The 15,559-nt window shown below is 40.3% G+C and overlaps 1 protein-coding gene across 1 annotated transcript in view; it reads right to left on the bottom strand.

Moving 5' to 3' along the window:
* The window catches only part of PLPPR5 (phospholipid phosphatase related 5), a 205,965-nt gene that overhangs the window by 28,695 nt on the left and 161,711 nt on the right, over window positions 1-15,559 (bottom strand). The window contains exon 5 of the mRNA XM_004699238.4: window positions 2,020-2,139. Within this exon, the coding sequence (XP_004699295.1) occupies window positions 2,020-2,139 (120 nt within the window). The remainder of the gene's footprint in view (window positions 1-2,019; window positions 2,140-15,559) is intronic.

The raw sequence follows: 15,559 nt of genomic DNA, 5'->3' as shown, positions 1-15,559 counted from the left end.
GAGACTCACTGGAGGACATCTCGTCTCTTACGCACATGACGCGCTTCATTCCTTTACGACACACTTCATAGTTACTTCACAGTACTTGGACACTGGCATCTCTCACCATCTCAGACACATTCATTTACTCAAAACAATAAATTCTATCAATGCTCACCTTAACATGTTCTGCCAAGTGACTTCCACAAGATGCTAAGCTGTGTACAATATTCCAGAGATGTCCAGAGAAGACATTAATTCCTTCATTTAGGCCATCATTTTCTCTAAGCAGCACTTTAAGATTACACACATTAATTCTTTGTGCAACCCTATCATGGTATTGACACAGGCTGAATCATATAAAATTGCACCCTTCAACGGACTCAATAAGCAACATCAATAAATGGAGAACACATTACGGTTATCAAGGATTTCATTTTACTTGGATCAGCAATCAATGCTCATGGAAGAAGCAGTCAAGATATCAAACAGCAAATTGCACTGGTGTTGTAAAAAACTCTTTACAATTTTAAAAGGATGTCTCTTTGCGGACAAAGTGGACTTGACTGAGGCGTGGCATAGTCCACAGCCCTCATGTGCATGACAAAGCCGGACAATGACTAAAGAAGATCAAGAAAAAGCAATGCACCTGAGTCACTTTTCTGTCACAGAATACTGGCCATCTCCGGGACTGCGAGGAGAACAAACCCGTTTTCCTGGGAGGGGGTAAAGCCAGAACGTTTCTTATAAATAAGGGTGTCGAGACACTCTTTTACATACTTTGGGCACGTTGTCAGGAGAGAGCAATCCCCGGAGTAGGATATCTATCATGCTTCCTATGAGAGGACACGAGAGGGTCAGCTACAAAGAGGAAGGCTCTTAGCAAGATGGACTGGCAGAGTGAGTGTAACGATAGGTTCAAACACAGGTATACTTATGAAGATGGTCCAAGACTAGAAAATGTTTAATTCTCTGACATGCATGGGGTTGATATGAATCCACGTGGTCTTCGTGGCACTTAACTGCAGCAACAGGCTCCAATACGTTTTCACTTAAGCAATTAACAGAGGTGCTGCTCAAGGTATATTGGAACATTTTTGTTAATCTAAATGCAAAATATTTACTGTATTTCTAGGTAATTGCTAATTTTCTTACTGAAGTCTCTCAAGAACTTTTATTACTTTATCCAAAATCCTTTTGATAGCCTTCATACCATTGAAACACTTGATTAGCACATAATTAAACTCATTATGATTTTGTTCAAAATGTGGAAATGGACAGATCTAAAGCAAAACCACCCACCAGTGGCTCTGAACCTAAGGGCATCCTCGTTTTAAAAATCGTACTCTATGTGCAAAGGAAAGTCTTAAGCAAAGCTTTTTTCAACACTTGAATTCCTATTAGTGACGCCCAGGAGAGTGGCCAGAAAACCCCACACAGGACATTGGTGTGCATCACTAACATACACAACATTTTCTTGCGTCTAGTTAGCATGAGATGTCTGTGTTCATTGCCAAGCCCAAGGAGACTTAGACCTGCCAATCAAAGAGCTGCATGGTCTGGATTCATTCAGCCCCACTTGACTCTTGCTACTGCCTTCTTTCTGCCATACCTTTATATATTTGCAGTTCAACCTATATTTATTATCAGTTGACAGTCATCATTCTAAGCACTTTCTCATGTAAATAGAGCATGAAATAAAATTTAAAGTCGTATGTGTGAAAAAAGCATACATTCTAGAGTAAATGATCATAAAATTGAGCTTATTAAATAAGTATTTCACAGTATTCCTGATTTAGAAGCTGAATATATTCCATAATGCAGGGACTCAGCTTTTTGTTTAAAGGTCACAAGGAGATGTGAAAGGTGATATACATTGCTCTAAATTTTGCTAAATACCACATTAGACACTGAAGATTGTTCTAATAAATTAATAATCAATGTGCAGGCACTCTCCAGATAAAGACACAGGAATTCATCTTCTCCAGATCCTAATCACATCTTAGAATTCAAATGCTGAATCACCTGTACAGATGTTACCTTTTCCACAGGACTTTCTACTCGAGGGATGTTGATCATCGGCATCTGTGGCAGATTATCCATATGTACATGCTCATTTTCTGGTTGTCTTCCCTTGAAGTTATTTACCACACACACAACCTAAAATTTTAGAAAACAATTAGAGTTAAAGTAAAATCCTGCTGCCTTTTAGAACCAGCTTTTTAAGTGGCTTAATAACCCTAATCATAGTGATAAGGCATTAAAATCACTTAAATATTACATGTAAGCAACTTAACACTCAGATTTATCTTGTACAAATTTTAATTATTATTGCAATGCACATATAATCAAGAAAATTCTCAAATTAATATGTAGATTAATCAATGATGAATTTTTTATTATCCACGCTTTCATTACTTAAGGCATAGTCAATGCTCAAATGCACCCAAAATAACATCATAACATTATAAAAATTATTGCAAGCTAACCTTTCACTAATGTGAATAACCTACAACTTAATTTAAATGCTTATTATTTCCCATTGCTTCAAAATGATTATATTCATAATAAACCTTTTACAATTGATATTCTCAAATTTAGCAGAAACCCTTTAATTAACCTAGCTTATTCTGTATTATTGTATCCCATAAATACATGACATTTCAACAATAGCTTCCTGGGACGACTAGTGAAATAAAGACCCCCTGAAAGAAAGGAAATTGATCCTTCTTTCAATTGATCAAAAATCACAGGTGACAGAATTTTAATTACATGAGAGGTTCTGAAACTCTATTGTGCATAAAAATAAAGTTTTGGCACTGATAAAAAGAAATGTTGCCTAAATCATCCCTCTAAAGAATCTAGTCTAACATTTGAAGCCCAACACCCATTTGGTGGATTGACACATAGAGTAAACCTCTGAGGAATGCCCTTTGAGCATAGTGTTGGGATGTGAACAGCACAGTTGCTATCATGTTACCTTGTTCTCATGCAGTGCATTGGAAAGTGGATCACTGCAGAGGCAGTTAGGTTAGCATTTAATAGCTTATCATTTGGAACTCGCATTTGATCCATTTTAATGTTGTTTTAGTTGTTAGTATTTTCTGCTTTCTTTTCAATTGACTTTTTTCTCTGTTCTACTTTGTTATTGCTGATTTTTTAAAAGGGAGAATGTTTTTCTGTATATGAAATCCAGGATAGGTAAATCTAGAGAGACAGTAATTGAATTAATGATTTTTGGGGAGTATGTTAAGAGGAGGTTGTGGGGAAACAAGGAGCCAAAACCAGCGAGTACAAGAAGGGGAGAAAATGTCCTAAAATTGATTGTGATGATGATTATACAACTCTTCTTAATATGATTGAACTATTTTTGAAGCGTATGATATATATGTGAGTTACATGACAATAAAACTGCTGGAGAAAAAGAATCTAGATTAGTAAGTGAAATATTGAGACTAGAATTTAGCACTTTAAAATGTATCCCAGAAGCTTCTGATGTAAACACAGTCTAAAAATATAATGTTCTGAATCCCAATTTGTTGGAATAGCCAGTAGCCACAGAGTCTGAAAAGCGTTTGAGTAGTCATCCAAGGTGTAACTATCGGTCGCTCATGTCCAGAGGAAAGAAGAGTGATTCAACTCAAAGACACCTGGGAGCAATCAGTCCAATTTCTTAATGGGCAACTCAAAGAGACTCACAGAACTAGACGGTGCCCAGTTATCACTATCACCGACTCAGAAAGTGATTGCATTAGAAGGTCCTAGACAGAGTGGGAGAAAAATGTGGAACAAAATTCAAAATCTTAAAAAAAATCAGGCTTTCTGGTCAGATAGAGATTGGTGACAGCTGAAAGACTATTGTCCTCAGTCACCCTTCAGGTCTAGAACTGAAATCACCCCAATGGCTCAATTTTCAGCCAAGCCACACGCAGGCTCATACAGGTACAAGAACACGAGGCAGATACATAGAGCAAAGCCAACTATTTGCGATCAAGGGGACAACACTGACCCAAGGACAAAGTTCAGCAGGGTGAGAGGAAATGAGGAGCAGGGTACGGAAAGCAGAGGAAGACTGGGATATGTGATGTTGCCCTGAGGGCCCGCCACGGATGAGGCAGAGCGCGTTTTTTATGAACTGTCGAATGTAAAACTGGAGATCGGCTCTGTACACGTTCACCCAGTTCATCATAAAAAGTTTTAAAAAGAAGCTTCTCATGCAGGTGGGTGAATATTTTTAGAAAGAGTAAATTAACACATGACAATTACTTGGATTGCTTGGCTATATTCACTACTGGTTAAGATATTCTTGGGTTTCCTTTTGATGTACTTTATGTTTTATTATTAAATCCATATTCAGAACTTATTTGTAGTTAAAGTCTGTCATATTTTAAAAATAAATAGATAGTATGTGCCATGAATGGAATTGTCTCCTAAAGCACCTGCCAATGTGACTGGGTCATGATTCTCGGTGGTTTAGCAATCACAGAATGGCGTAATTGGCAGTAATGTCATGATGCATCATCTCCCATGATGCCCTCTGATGTAATCAACTCAGAAGGAGTAAAGGGATTAGAGCAGGATGCAATAACATTTCTCAAGTCATACCTCTCATAGAATGTAAAGCAAATTTTCCCCGGCATGTGTCCTACATCATCTTTCATCTTACAAGGGATGAAAGGAGAGAGAAATAAGCAGAGAGGAAGGATCTGACTACCAATAGAAAGAAGAGCCAGGCTTAGAGTGTGTCCTTTGGACCCAGGTTCCGTGTGCTAAGAACCCTTCAGATTCAGGGTAAGATTGATGTAAAGTACATGAATATCACCATGAATCATTACATTTATAGATATTGAAAGGAGACAAGAAAAGAGACAAGACAAGAACGTAGCTCCAGCAGAGAAAGAACGCCTCCCGTTGAGCTGGTGCCGGGAATTGGGTTCTATCGTCGTTAATAGTGAAAGAATAAATTCCTGCTGGGTAAATCATCTACTGGTGGTATTTCTGTAATAGCAGCACTAAATCATTTTGTACTGGTATAGTGGATTGCTGCTCTAGCACATATCTAAAATGTAGAAGTGTTTTTTTAATTGGGTAGTGATTAAAAGTTGGAAGATTTTTTTCAAGTTTTATTGGCATCTAATCCACATATCATAATTCAGTTATATCAAGAAGAAATGTACAATTATTACCACGATCAGTTTTAGAACATTTTCTTCAATCTTATGCCCATCACTATAAGCTTCCCATTTCCCCCCAACCTCTTCTGCCAACCCCCCAAGGAACCATCAAACAGTTACTGTCTCTCCAGACTCACCTAGCTGGATTTCATATACAGAAGAAAACACATAAAAACAAACAAATAAAAAACCTAGCAAGATTAACAACAGAAAGGAGATTAAAAACGTCAAAGAAATTAAAGCAGAAACTATTAAAAACTAGAACAAATTAAATGGATCATAAGGGAGATCAAATGATAGGGTGCTAAATTTTACTCTAATTACATCTGCAACAGTCTATTTTCCAAGGCACTGTACATGAGAGCATCTGATATCCATGGCCATAGGGAGTCACCACGGGCTTAATGCACAGGTACTTCTCCTTCATTTAAAACAAAAATTAAACAAATCGCTTTAAAATGGGTCAAAAGGGAGATCAAACTGCTGCCATAGTTGACTTTACAATGCTTTGTCTGACAAAAGGATTATTCACATCCCTCAGATATGATTGGAGGGGATTCACTAGAGGCTTAATCCATGTGTGGACCCTGAAAATGGATTTGAGCTTCCACTGTCATCGATAGCCTTCTCCAAAGCAGGTACTCGCAATCTGCACTGCGACATCATTCCCTCCTTTAGGTTTGGATTATATAAAATTCTTGAATGATGCAGGCTGATGTGCTTAGTTGATACGTCACTTAAATGGCTGTTTGAAAATATTCCTTTAATATCTGAGATAGTTTATTGTGCCAGCCTGGCTGATAAACGCAGGTGGGATTGACTGAGGGGCGGAGAGATGGATGGCTTGGTGAGCCTTGCCTTTCTTGTATCTTGCTCTGTGATCATCGGACCAGTGTGCGGCTGCCTTGCTTGTTCTGTGCCTCAATTTAAAGGCTACACTGCCTGTGGGACGCCTAGCATGTGGACTGTGTTGCTGTAAATTGAAGTCCCTTTAAGACTTCTCTGGAGCTAGGGACTGGCAATTGGTGACCTGCCTTGTGATTGGCTGCTGTGCTGACATAGCCTAGCTCTCTCTACAAATAGAGGAAGATCTGGCATCAGATAGAGACTTGAAGGACTGCTAGTCTCTCAACTTTCTCTCACAGACGTGAGTTGCACTAAGCCATTTATAGTGCTTCTAATTTAACTGTTTATTTCTTGTATTTTATATTTATCTGTATATGATTTAACATTTCATTTCTCGTTATATATCTAATTATCTTTATAAATAAATATATTATATTATCAGGAATTTGGTTTTATCTCTCTAGAGAACCCTGTCTAACACAATATCCCAGATGCTATTCTTTCTGATAGCTGGGCACCATCTAGTTTTTTCACCATGCTTTGCTACAGCACTCATATCTTCAGTGATCCCTTCATGAGGTCAACCACCAAGCATTAAGGAACTCATAGTTCCTAGACTGTGGCTAGAACTAATTGCAAGCCCAAATCCATGTATCTATGGTTTATTTATATCTCTGGTTCACTCTAGAGACATCTGTCATTTTTTGTTGGAGAACATTATCTATCATCCTCTGGGGCATCAATGAGGTTGGAAGAATTTTAAGGTGCCTTTGGTAGTTGAATATAATCTGGTGTCAATTTGAGAGGATTATGGGTGAAGGGATGGAGTCTGGCCTGTCAATCGAGATATAACCAATGAGGCCTCTGTGTGGGCATGGCCTTCTCCTGAGAATTCTGAGAATTCCTGTTTTTCCTCCTTGGAGGCGGGAAATACTTCACTCTCTCTGCTCATTCCTTGGAGACTCTCTACTGACAAGGCTGACTCCCTGCGAGATGTCCCTGAGGAGAAGTCACATGGACCTACCCTGATGCAGCCAGAACCCTGGACTGGAGAAGCCACGGGGAGACCTCTGCCAGCACTGAGATGCTTACAACGCCACTGGATCCACAAGACTAGTCTGTGATTGTCCTGCATTTGGCATCATTGCATGTGTTTCGTTGAGTCTGAAGAGGACTTTACAGACTGGTATCTGACATATGGGCTAATACTGGACTTATAGACTTGGACTGGACTAGGCTGGGATGCTTTCTAAATGTACAATTACCCTTTATATAAAACTCTGTCTTAAACATATATGAGTGCCTATGAGTTTGTTTCTCTAGTCTACCCAGGTTAACAGTGCCTCATGCTAAAAGCCTGCATTGCCTTAAAGGGTTGCTGTTAGGTGTCACCGAGTTGGCTCTAACCCATTGCAACCTTACACACCCCCGAAGGAAGCACTGCACAGCCCCGTGCCATCCTCGCCATTTCTCTTATGCCTGAGCCACTGATGCAGCCATTGTGCCAATCCATCTCCTGGAGGGCCTGCCTCTTTTTTTGCTGCCCCTCCACTTTAACAAACACCATGCCCTTCTCCAGGGACTGGTCTCTTCTGACAATATGTCTAAAGTATATAAGATGAAGTCTTGCCATCCTGGCCTCTAGGGAGCACTCTGGCCTTTCTTATTCCAAGACAGATCGATTTGTCCTTTTAGCAGTCCATGGCACTTTCAATATTCTCTGGAACCACAATTCAAATCCATCTATTCTTCTGTGATCTTCCTTATTCAATATCCAACTTTCATTTGCATAGGATGCAATGGAGACTGCCTTAAAGAGACTGTTGGTGAAATTTCAGATTTCAAAGGCAATTCTGGTGAGGGAGGCTAGCTCTGACACTAGGCCAGTGCAGACGGCAAGTCATAGTAGCAGCTGAGAGAAAGCAACAGCCGAACTAATAGTCCACAGTGAGGTCACAGGGGCCAACCCACAGAGTGACTCCCTCTGGGCAGAAAGGGTCCCTGTAGAGTGGGGTGCCTCTAAGCACTTGTCAACGGCAGTTAGTTTACTGATCCCTAGAACAAGGGAGCTGAGCACCTTTGAGTCAGGCTTCCCTTGGAATGGGTGCCTTTGAGCACTATTGGCAAAGCTAAAGAGCTGTGTAGCACTTGCTTGAAGCAGAGAAGAGGCTGCGAGTTGACCCAAGAGGCCTGGTGGGGGGGTGTGTGTGTCAATAGGCCAGGGAACCTGGAAGTAGAAGCTGAGGAGTCAAGGGGCACAGGAAGCAGAACTGCCCCAGTCTCAAAGAGTTTGGAATCACAAAGGGTTGAATCGCAGCCCACTGGGGCTGAAACAGTTGGGTCCGTGGCTGTCTAGATTTTAAAGAGGTATATATTTGCCTATTTGGTTCCAGAGGGTTGGGCTGCCATTTATAAATGCCAGGGGCATGGATCCTACTTTGAATGCTATTCTGCTATTCAAAGCTAAGGGAGTGGCACTGTCATGGCCAAGAGCTAGAAGAACAGCTTTCTGTGTCCACGGTGTGTGTTTATATGTGTGTGTGTCATTGTCATTCAATTGAACTAGAGAAATTGGGCTACTCCAAAACAAAGCAAAAGTTGCCATTCCAGTGCACTTGGAAGTTTGAGCTGAAGCCTAGGGCTGACAGTCCTCCATCCAGAATTCAGAGAGCATGGCCAAACTCCAAGTCTCTGGAGAAGAGTTATTGTCTGGCGGGTCTCAGAGATGAGAGGATTATTTTAAATATTTAAGAGCTAATGTAAATTATTCTTTTGAACTTTTTTATGTGCTTAATGCCTGCTATGGAGCCCTGGTGGCATAGTGATTAAGCATTGGGCTGCTAACTGAAAGGTCAGCAGTTCAAAACCACCAGCTCTTCCAAGGGAGAAAACCGAGGCCTTCTATTCCTGTGAAGAGTTACAGCTTTGGAAACCCATGGTGACCTATAAAGTTCTATATGCTGATCTATAAGGTCTATGCTGACCTATAAGGTCATTCATTATGAGTTGGAATGAACTTGATGACAGGGAGTTTTTGGTTTGGTTTGGTGTCTGCTATTTCTTCTTTCAACGGAGTCGCTCACATTGGCAATGGAATTTTGTCTTATGCCTATTCCACCATTGTATTTTGGAATAGACAATGTATAGTCTAGATCAGTGGTTCTCAACCTTTCTAATGCTGCGACCCTTTAATTCAGTTCCTAATGTTGTGGTAACCCCCCAGCCATAAAATTATTTTCGTTGCTACTTCCTAACTGTAATTTTGCTACTGTTATGAATCGGGTGATCCCTGTGAAAGAGTCGTTCAACCCCCAAAGGGGTTGCGACCCACAGGTTGAGAACCGCTGGTCTAAATTCACATATGAAGAAGAATTTTGTCCCAGGTTGACTAAACATCTTCTGGATAATACAATAGTGAAAGTGTTTGCTTGCTGGTGGTGAGGACATTAATTTTGAGGAAGAAATGGAATGATATAGATTGAATTGTATCCCCCAAACATGTGTCAAGTTAGCTGGCCCATGATTATCAGTGGTGCACAGTCATGTAACTGGCAGTCCTATGTTGATGTTACAATCCCAATGATGTAATCGATATAATCAATCAATCAGTTGTAAAGGAGCTAGGATAGGTTGCAACACTCCTACTCAGGTCATGGTCTTGATCCAATGTAAGGGGAGTGTCCTTAGAGGTGGCCTGCCTCACCTTTTATAGATACAAGGAGAGAGAAGTAATCAAAGAAGGGAGGACCTAATACCACCAGGTCCAGGGTGGAGGGAGTTACTTAGACTGAGGGGCCTGGACATCTCCAAGGAACAATGGACAACTACATGTTAAATAGACACAAGACCTTCCCCAGAGCTCACAGAGAGAGATCCTTCCCCAAATGCGGGTGTTCTGAATTCAGACTTTGAAAGTTGGACATTTAATAAGGAAGCCTGAAGAAAAATCGATGCACTTGAACTATGATGTTGGTCAAGATTAAGGACTTGCTTTTTAAAGCCGTCCATTTGGGGTATTTGTGTTATAACAGCACTGGATACTAAGACAATACATAATCATTTAGTTAAATTTCACATGTTTACAAAGTTTCCGCTGGAAATCCTTTTCTGTAGTAGAGATCATTACTAAATATCATCAAAAGCCAAACATACCTTGGTTACAGTCTAGCTTTTGAATGAAATTACTCTACAAGCCAATAGCTTACTGTCTGTGAGATTTTATGTGAAAAAGAGAATTTCTTTCAAACTGGCATATATTTATTTGTCCTCCACTTCTAAGAAGAGTTAGACATCAGAAGCACAGATCTAAGAATGATAGTCTGGTCCCTCAACTTCAACACTGCCATCTTAAAATAGGGGTAGGAAGGGCTTGGGGATGAGTACTTGATAAACCTATTCTTAAATAATTTTGCCAATTTTTTGACTCTACAAAGGACTAATAGATACAAGAGTTCTAGAACAAGAGCTATCAAATTTTGTGTGTAAAAGACTAACACAAAATCAAACCAACCATCGTTGAGTTGATTCAAAGTCACAGCCACCAAATCTTGCTGGGAGCAGACAGCCTCTCTCACCAGACAGCTTGGAGGCTTGAACACCTGATCTCTTTGTTAGCAGCCCAATAGCTAACCCACAGTGCCACAAGAGCTCCTTTGTGAAAGACTAAAGAATAAATATTTTGGGCCTAAGAGATGATACAGTGTCTGTATCCACTACTCAGCTCTGCTGATCTACGGGATGGCGAAGCAGTCATGGGAAATTGACACAATGTTACATTTTGATACAGCTTCCTTTACAAAAACAACATATATAACAAATTTGGCCTATATGCTTTCATTTGCCAATTGAATCTTGCTCTGGAGTATAAGGAATAAAATTTAAAAAACAAACAAACATTAGCCAACAAAACCAGGAAGAAAAAAAATAAGGCAGTATGATACTCATTTATTGAAACATACTCAATTTCTTTTTCATTAGTACTAAAAATGATTAGAAAATTAGTCCAATGAAAAAGTTGCCAAATGTTCTTCTGAAGTAAAATATGTTGAAATAAATAACTGTGCACATGAATACGTAACAGTGAGCCCCGTGAGATTAAAAAAAGTTCATCTTATATTAATATGGCATTTTGAAATAAATTTAGTTGTCTTTTAAATTTTCTTACGCTTAGAAAACTTACAGGTTGTAAAAGTAATTTCTTTGCCTTCAGTATCAGCACTACTAAAGAAGCTGAGAATTCGTATGTGAAATATAAAAATTCCTAAAACATAGTAAATATTCATGAAGGGAAGCCTATTACCATAATGATTATACTTCATTACTGTTATTTAAATTATAAAGAAGGAAACAGCCAAATGTGTAAAATCATATTCAAATATTTAGTAAGTCTTGTTTGTTACTTCTCATAATTACAGAAACAACTTTCTACTCAAAATCCTACCTGTGTAAAGATCTCTTTAAAGGGTGAAAGGGCAAGGACGCCATCAATGCTTTCAACAGCCTCGTGCGCATGTGCGAGCAGGAAAGAGAATAGGAAGATCAGGGAGGAATTGATGCATTAAATGATGGTGTTGGTGGAAGTAACCATGAACTTGAAAGGACCATGGATTTCCGGAAGAACACACAAATCTGTCTGGGGGGAAATACAGTTTAAAAGCTCCGTAGAAGGGAGAAGGGTGAGACTGCACGACATGAACTTGGAGGGAGCAGTCACTGGAGAAGGGCTGCAGGCTCGGTGAGAGATGAGCAAAAAAGAGAAGCTTCAAATGAGGCGGATGAACACAGTGACGGGGACTCGCGCAGGGCGAGCTGGACGTCATGTGTTCCACAGCGTCACTCAGAGTCAGCTGACTTGTTGGCATCTAACAACAATCACAAGACATTTTTGCTCGCTGACTTTCAGGAGAGCCAAAGAACAATAACTCCTGCTTATTGTGAGAGTGTTTTGAGAAAGCTGGTCGGCACTTTAGCCAAAAAATGCACAGGAAACCCCCACCGAAGACTCCTTCTGCGTCATGACAATATTCTTACTCATTCCTCTCATCACACAAGGGCACCTTTGTAAGATTTCTTTAAGAAATCATCAGATTTACACATTACAGTCCTGATTTATCTCTTTCTGACTTTGTTTTCTTATCTTTAAAAAAATGTATTTAAAAGACACTCATTGTTTTTTCTTTCAGTTAATATGAACTGAAACTGACCAGACAATACCCAATAACAACACCCTATAAAAAGACTGGGAGGACAGAGCAAGCCATGGGCTTTGATCCCAGTCTGCCTGGATCTGAAAGTTCTAAGGTAGCTTCTGTAACCCAAGTTTACTCAATTAAAAAGCAAAGAAGTTGCACTCGATCACTAAGTAAGCTCCATTTCTTTGGCTAATTAAAAACAAAAACCTAAACAAATGCAAATCACACCGGTCAGTCAATTCTGACCCTTTAAGAGCCGTATCGGACTGCGTACTTTTGACTGAGGTGATAAAGGCGTGTGGATGCGCGCAGACTGCCACATCTTTCTCTCTCAGAGTAGCTGGTGGTTTTGAACTGGGTATGCTGGGCTACTAATCACAAGGCTAGCAGCTTGAAACCACCAGTTGAGCTACAGAAGAAAGATGAGCCCCTCCACCCCTGTAAAGAGTCACAGTCTCAGAAGGCCAGAGGGGCAGGTCTACCCTATCCTGTAGGGTCGCCATGAGTCAGGATTGACTCAATGGGAAAGGAGTTAGTAGACCAATGCTTAACTCGGTGTGCCACTAGAGCTCATTTGGGTTGATAAAAATAAGATCAAACACACTGCCATGGAATCGATGCTGACTCATAGTGACCCTTTAGGACAGGGTAGAACTGCCCCTGTGGCCTTCTGAGACTGCAACTGTTTATGAGGGTAGAAAGCCCTGTCTTTCTCTCGCAGAATGGCTGGGGGTTTCAAACTACTGACCCTTGGGTTTGCAGGCCAACATGTAACCACTAATAAAAATTAAAAACTAAATTCAAGGAAGATCTACTTATTTCCTTTTCCCATGTCAAAATTGATCTCTTCCTGGACCCTTTTAGGGAAGGGAAACATCCTCCATGCAGTTGCACAAGTAAAAGAGCTGTGAATTTATCTTTTATGCCTGTCACTCACTCTGCTCAACTCTACTTCCTTAATATCATAATTTCTTATATCGACTTTGTTAGATCCTTGTTCCAAAGACTAATTTACCACGGCTTCTTTCCTGGATTCCTACAGAACTTCCTCAATAGCTAAACCGTCTTCCGGAATGTATACTGTCACCCTCAAGACATTTACATCCGAAATGTAGGTTGCTTCACTTCACCTTCCTCAAAACTCTTGGTGGCTTGGCCTCTGATTTCTCTTCAATTGAAGTGTAAACTTGGGCCTTCCAAGGAAGCCTCCTGAAGCTCAGTTCAAACCTTCTTTACTCCCGCCCACTTCCTTCTGTTTGCAGCCTCCTCTCCAGCCCTCCTCGCACATGGTATCTTACTCACCTCTGGATCCTGTCTAAGCATCACTTCCTCAGGGAAGCCTTGTCAGCTAGCTTCTCCGGTCTATTTGTTTTCTGTTTGTTTGGTCGGCTTTTGTTCACAGCTAACTGAGATCCTTTTAATCCAAGCACATGCTATAGGATTTCGCACCCACAGGAGTTAGGGTTTCCTGGAGCCCTGGGGTGCAGTTGTTACGTGTTAGGCTGCAATCTTCATGGGTGACCATTAGAAACCAGTAGAAGCTCGGGGGAGAAAGGCTGGGCTTTCTACACCCATAAAAATGAGCCTTGAAAACCCAAAGGGGGTCTCTGAGAGTCAACAGTGGCTCAATGGCAGTGAGAGAGGAATGGTTTGACGGATGCGTGCCTATTCCACGGCTGGAAACTCCGTGTAAGCAGGGACCCCTCTCCGTGTTGATCAGCACTATCCTAACAAGGAGTGGAGCAATGAGGCATGAGCAGACACATGAGTGAGCATGCAGCCAGATTTAACGTTCTCAGGTTTTCTGTTATTCCCAGGTGATTAAAATTACTTTCCTTGAGAACATCCCATTTTCACATTAGCAGCTTCCATGTGTATAATCTGCTCTCACAAACGTGACATAAATATGTCACCATGTAACATATTTTTGTTTTACTTTTCTAGTAATGATGGTAAGTTCATCTGACCCACTGGTGTTTATTTTATTTTTGCTCCCGCCTTTCCCTTGTGGCAAATGTAAGACCACCATGTCATGAACTTAAGTACATGGGTTTGGGGGTCTTAAGCCTGGGCTCTGTGGTTTACTAGCTTTGTGAACATAGGCAAACTGCTTAATATAATTCAACTTCTGCTTTTTTATCAGCAAAATGAGGACAGACATAACTACATCTCAGTGAGCTGTTTGAAGATTAGTTTATTTAATGTAATGAACACTCCACCTATTAGTTTTATTATATTATTATATCTGGCAACATGAGAAACAATTGCAGTGGCTCAATAAATGTGAACCATACAGAGTGACACTGATACTCTTTTTTGGGGGGAGTCCATTGAGTTTCCTTCATAAAGTAGTATTGATAAATCAACAACTATTTTTCAACTCCTACATCCTGTGTTTTGTTAAGCATGGACACACACACACGGATGCATATGGGATACGACTGATAAATTTAAGACAAATGTCCTTGTTAGGTAGTAGCAGGATAGCTTCACATGCTTTCTAAGTTTAGGAGAGATGAGGAAAGGATTGTTCCTGAAGAAACTTGAAAATTGTCGCAGGGAAATCTCAAGTGAGTGAAGGATTTCAGTGCATGCAAAGGTGAGGACCGTCCATCCTCTTGAGGGCTTTTCTGACTGAGGCTTCGGGCTGCTCCCACTCCATAAATTGATTCTGTTTAACTTTCAAAAGAAATCTGGGAGTAAATAAAATGACTCCTTATTTATTTGTTCACTTGTTCATCAAATATTTATCGAGCACTTCCAAAGTATGTACCAGACTCTTTTCTAGATGCTAGGAGTCACAGTGATAGATAAATAGATAGATAGATAGATAGATAGATAGATAGATAGATAGATAGATAGATAGACAGATAGATAGACAGACAGATAGATAATAGATAGATAGATAGATAGATAGATAGATAGATAGATAGATAGATGGTCCTCTCCAGGAGAAATCTACATCCTACTGCGATAGCCTCATTAGCATATCGAGTTATGAGTTGGGCTGATAATTGTAAATTCAGCAGTTCTAACCCACTAAGGGAGAAAGATGAGGCTTTCTACTTCTGTAAAGATTGCCAGAAATTCAGCAGTTCTAACCCATTAAGAAAAAAGATGAGGCTTTGTATTTATGTAAAGATTGCCAGAAATTCAGCAGTTCTAACCCACTTACCCACTAAGGGAGAAAGATGAGGCTTTGTATTTCTGAGATTGACAGTCTCAGAAAGCCACAAGTGGGAGTCTGAGTCTATCCTGTAGTGTCACTGTGAGTCAGAATTGACTCTGTAGCAGTGAGGATTTATTTGAGTGACGGTGAGGGGGCGGGGGGGAAGTTGTATTTCTGAGATTGACAGTCTCAGAAAGCCA

The sequence above is a fragment of the Echinops telfairi genome, unplaced genomic scaffold (assembly GCF_000313985.2).
Source record: "Echinops telfairi isolate 266 unplaced genomic scaffold, ASM31398v2 ScPeMD7_443;HRSCAF=831, whole genome shotgun sequence".
In the NCBI taxonomy this organism is placed as follows: Eukaryota; Metazoa; Chordata; class Mammalia; order Afrosoricida; family Tenrecidae; genus Echinops; species Echinops telfairi.
This window is presented reverse-complemented; position numbering and strand designations above follow the sequence as displayed.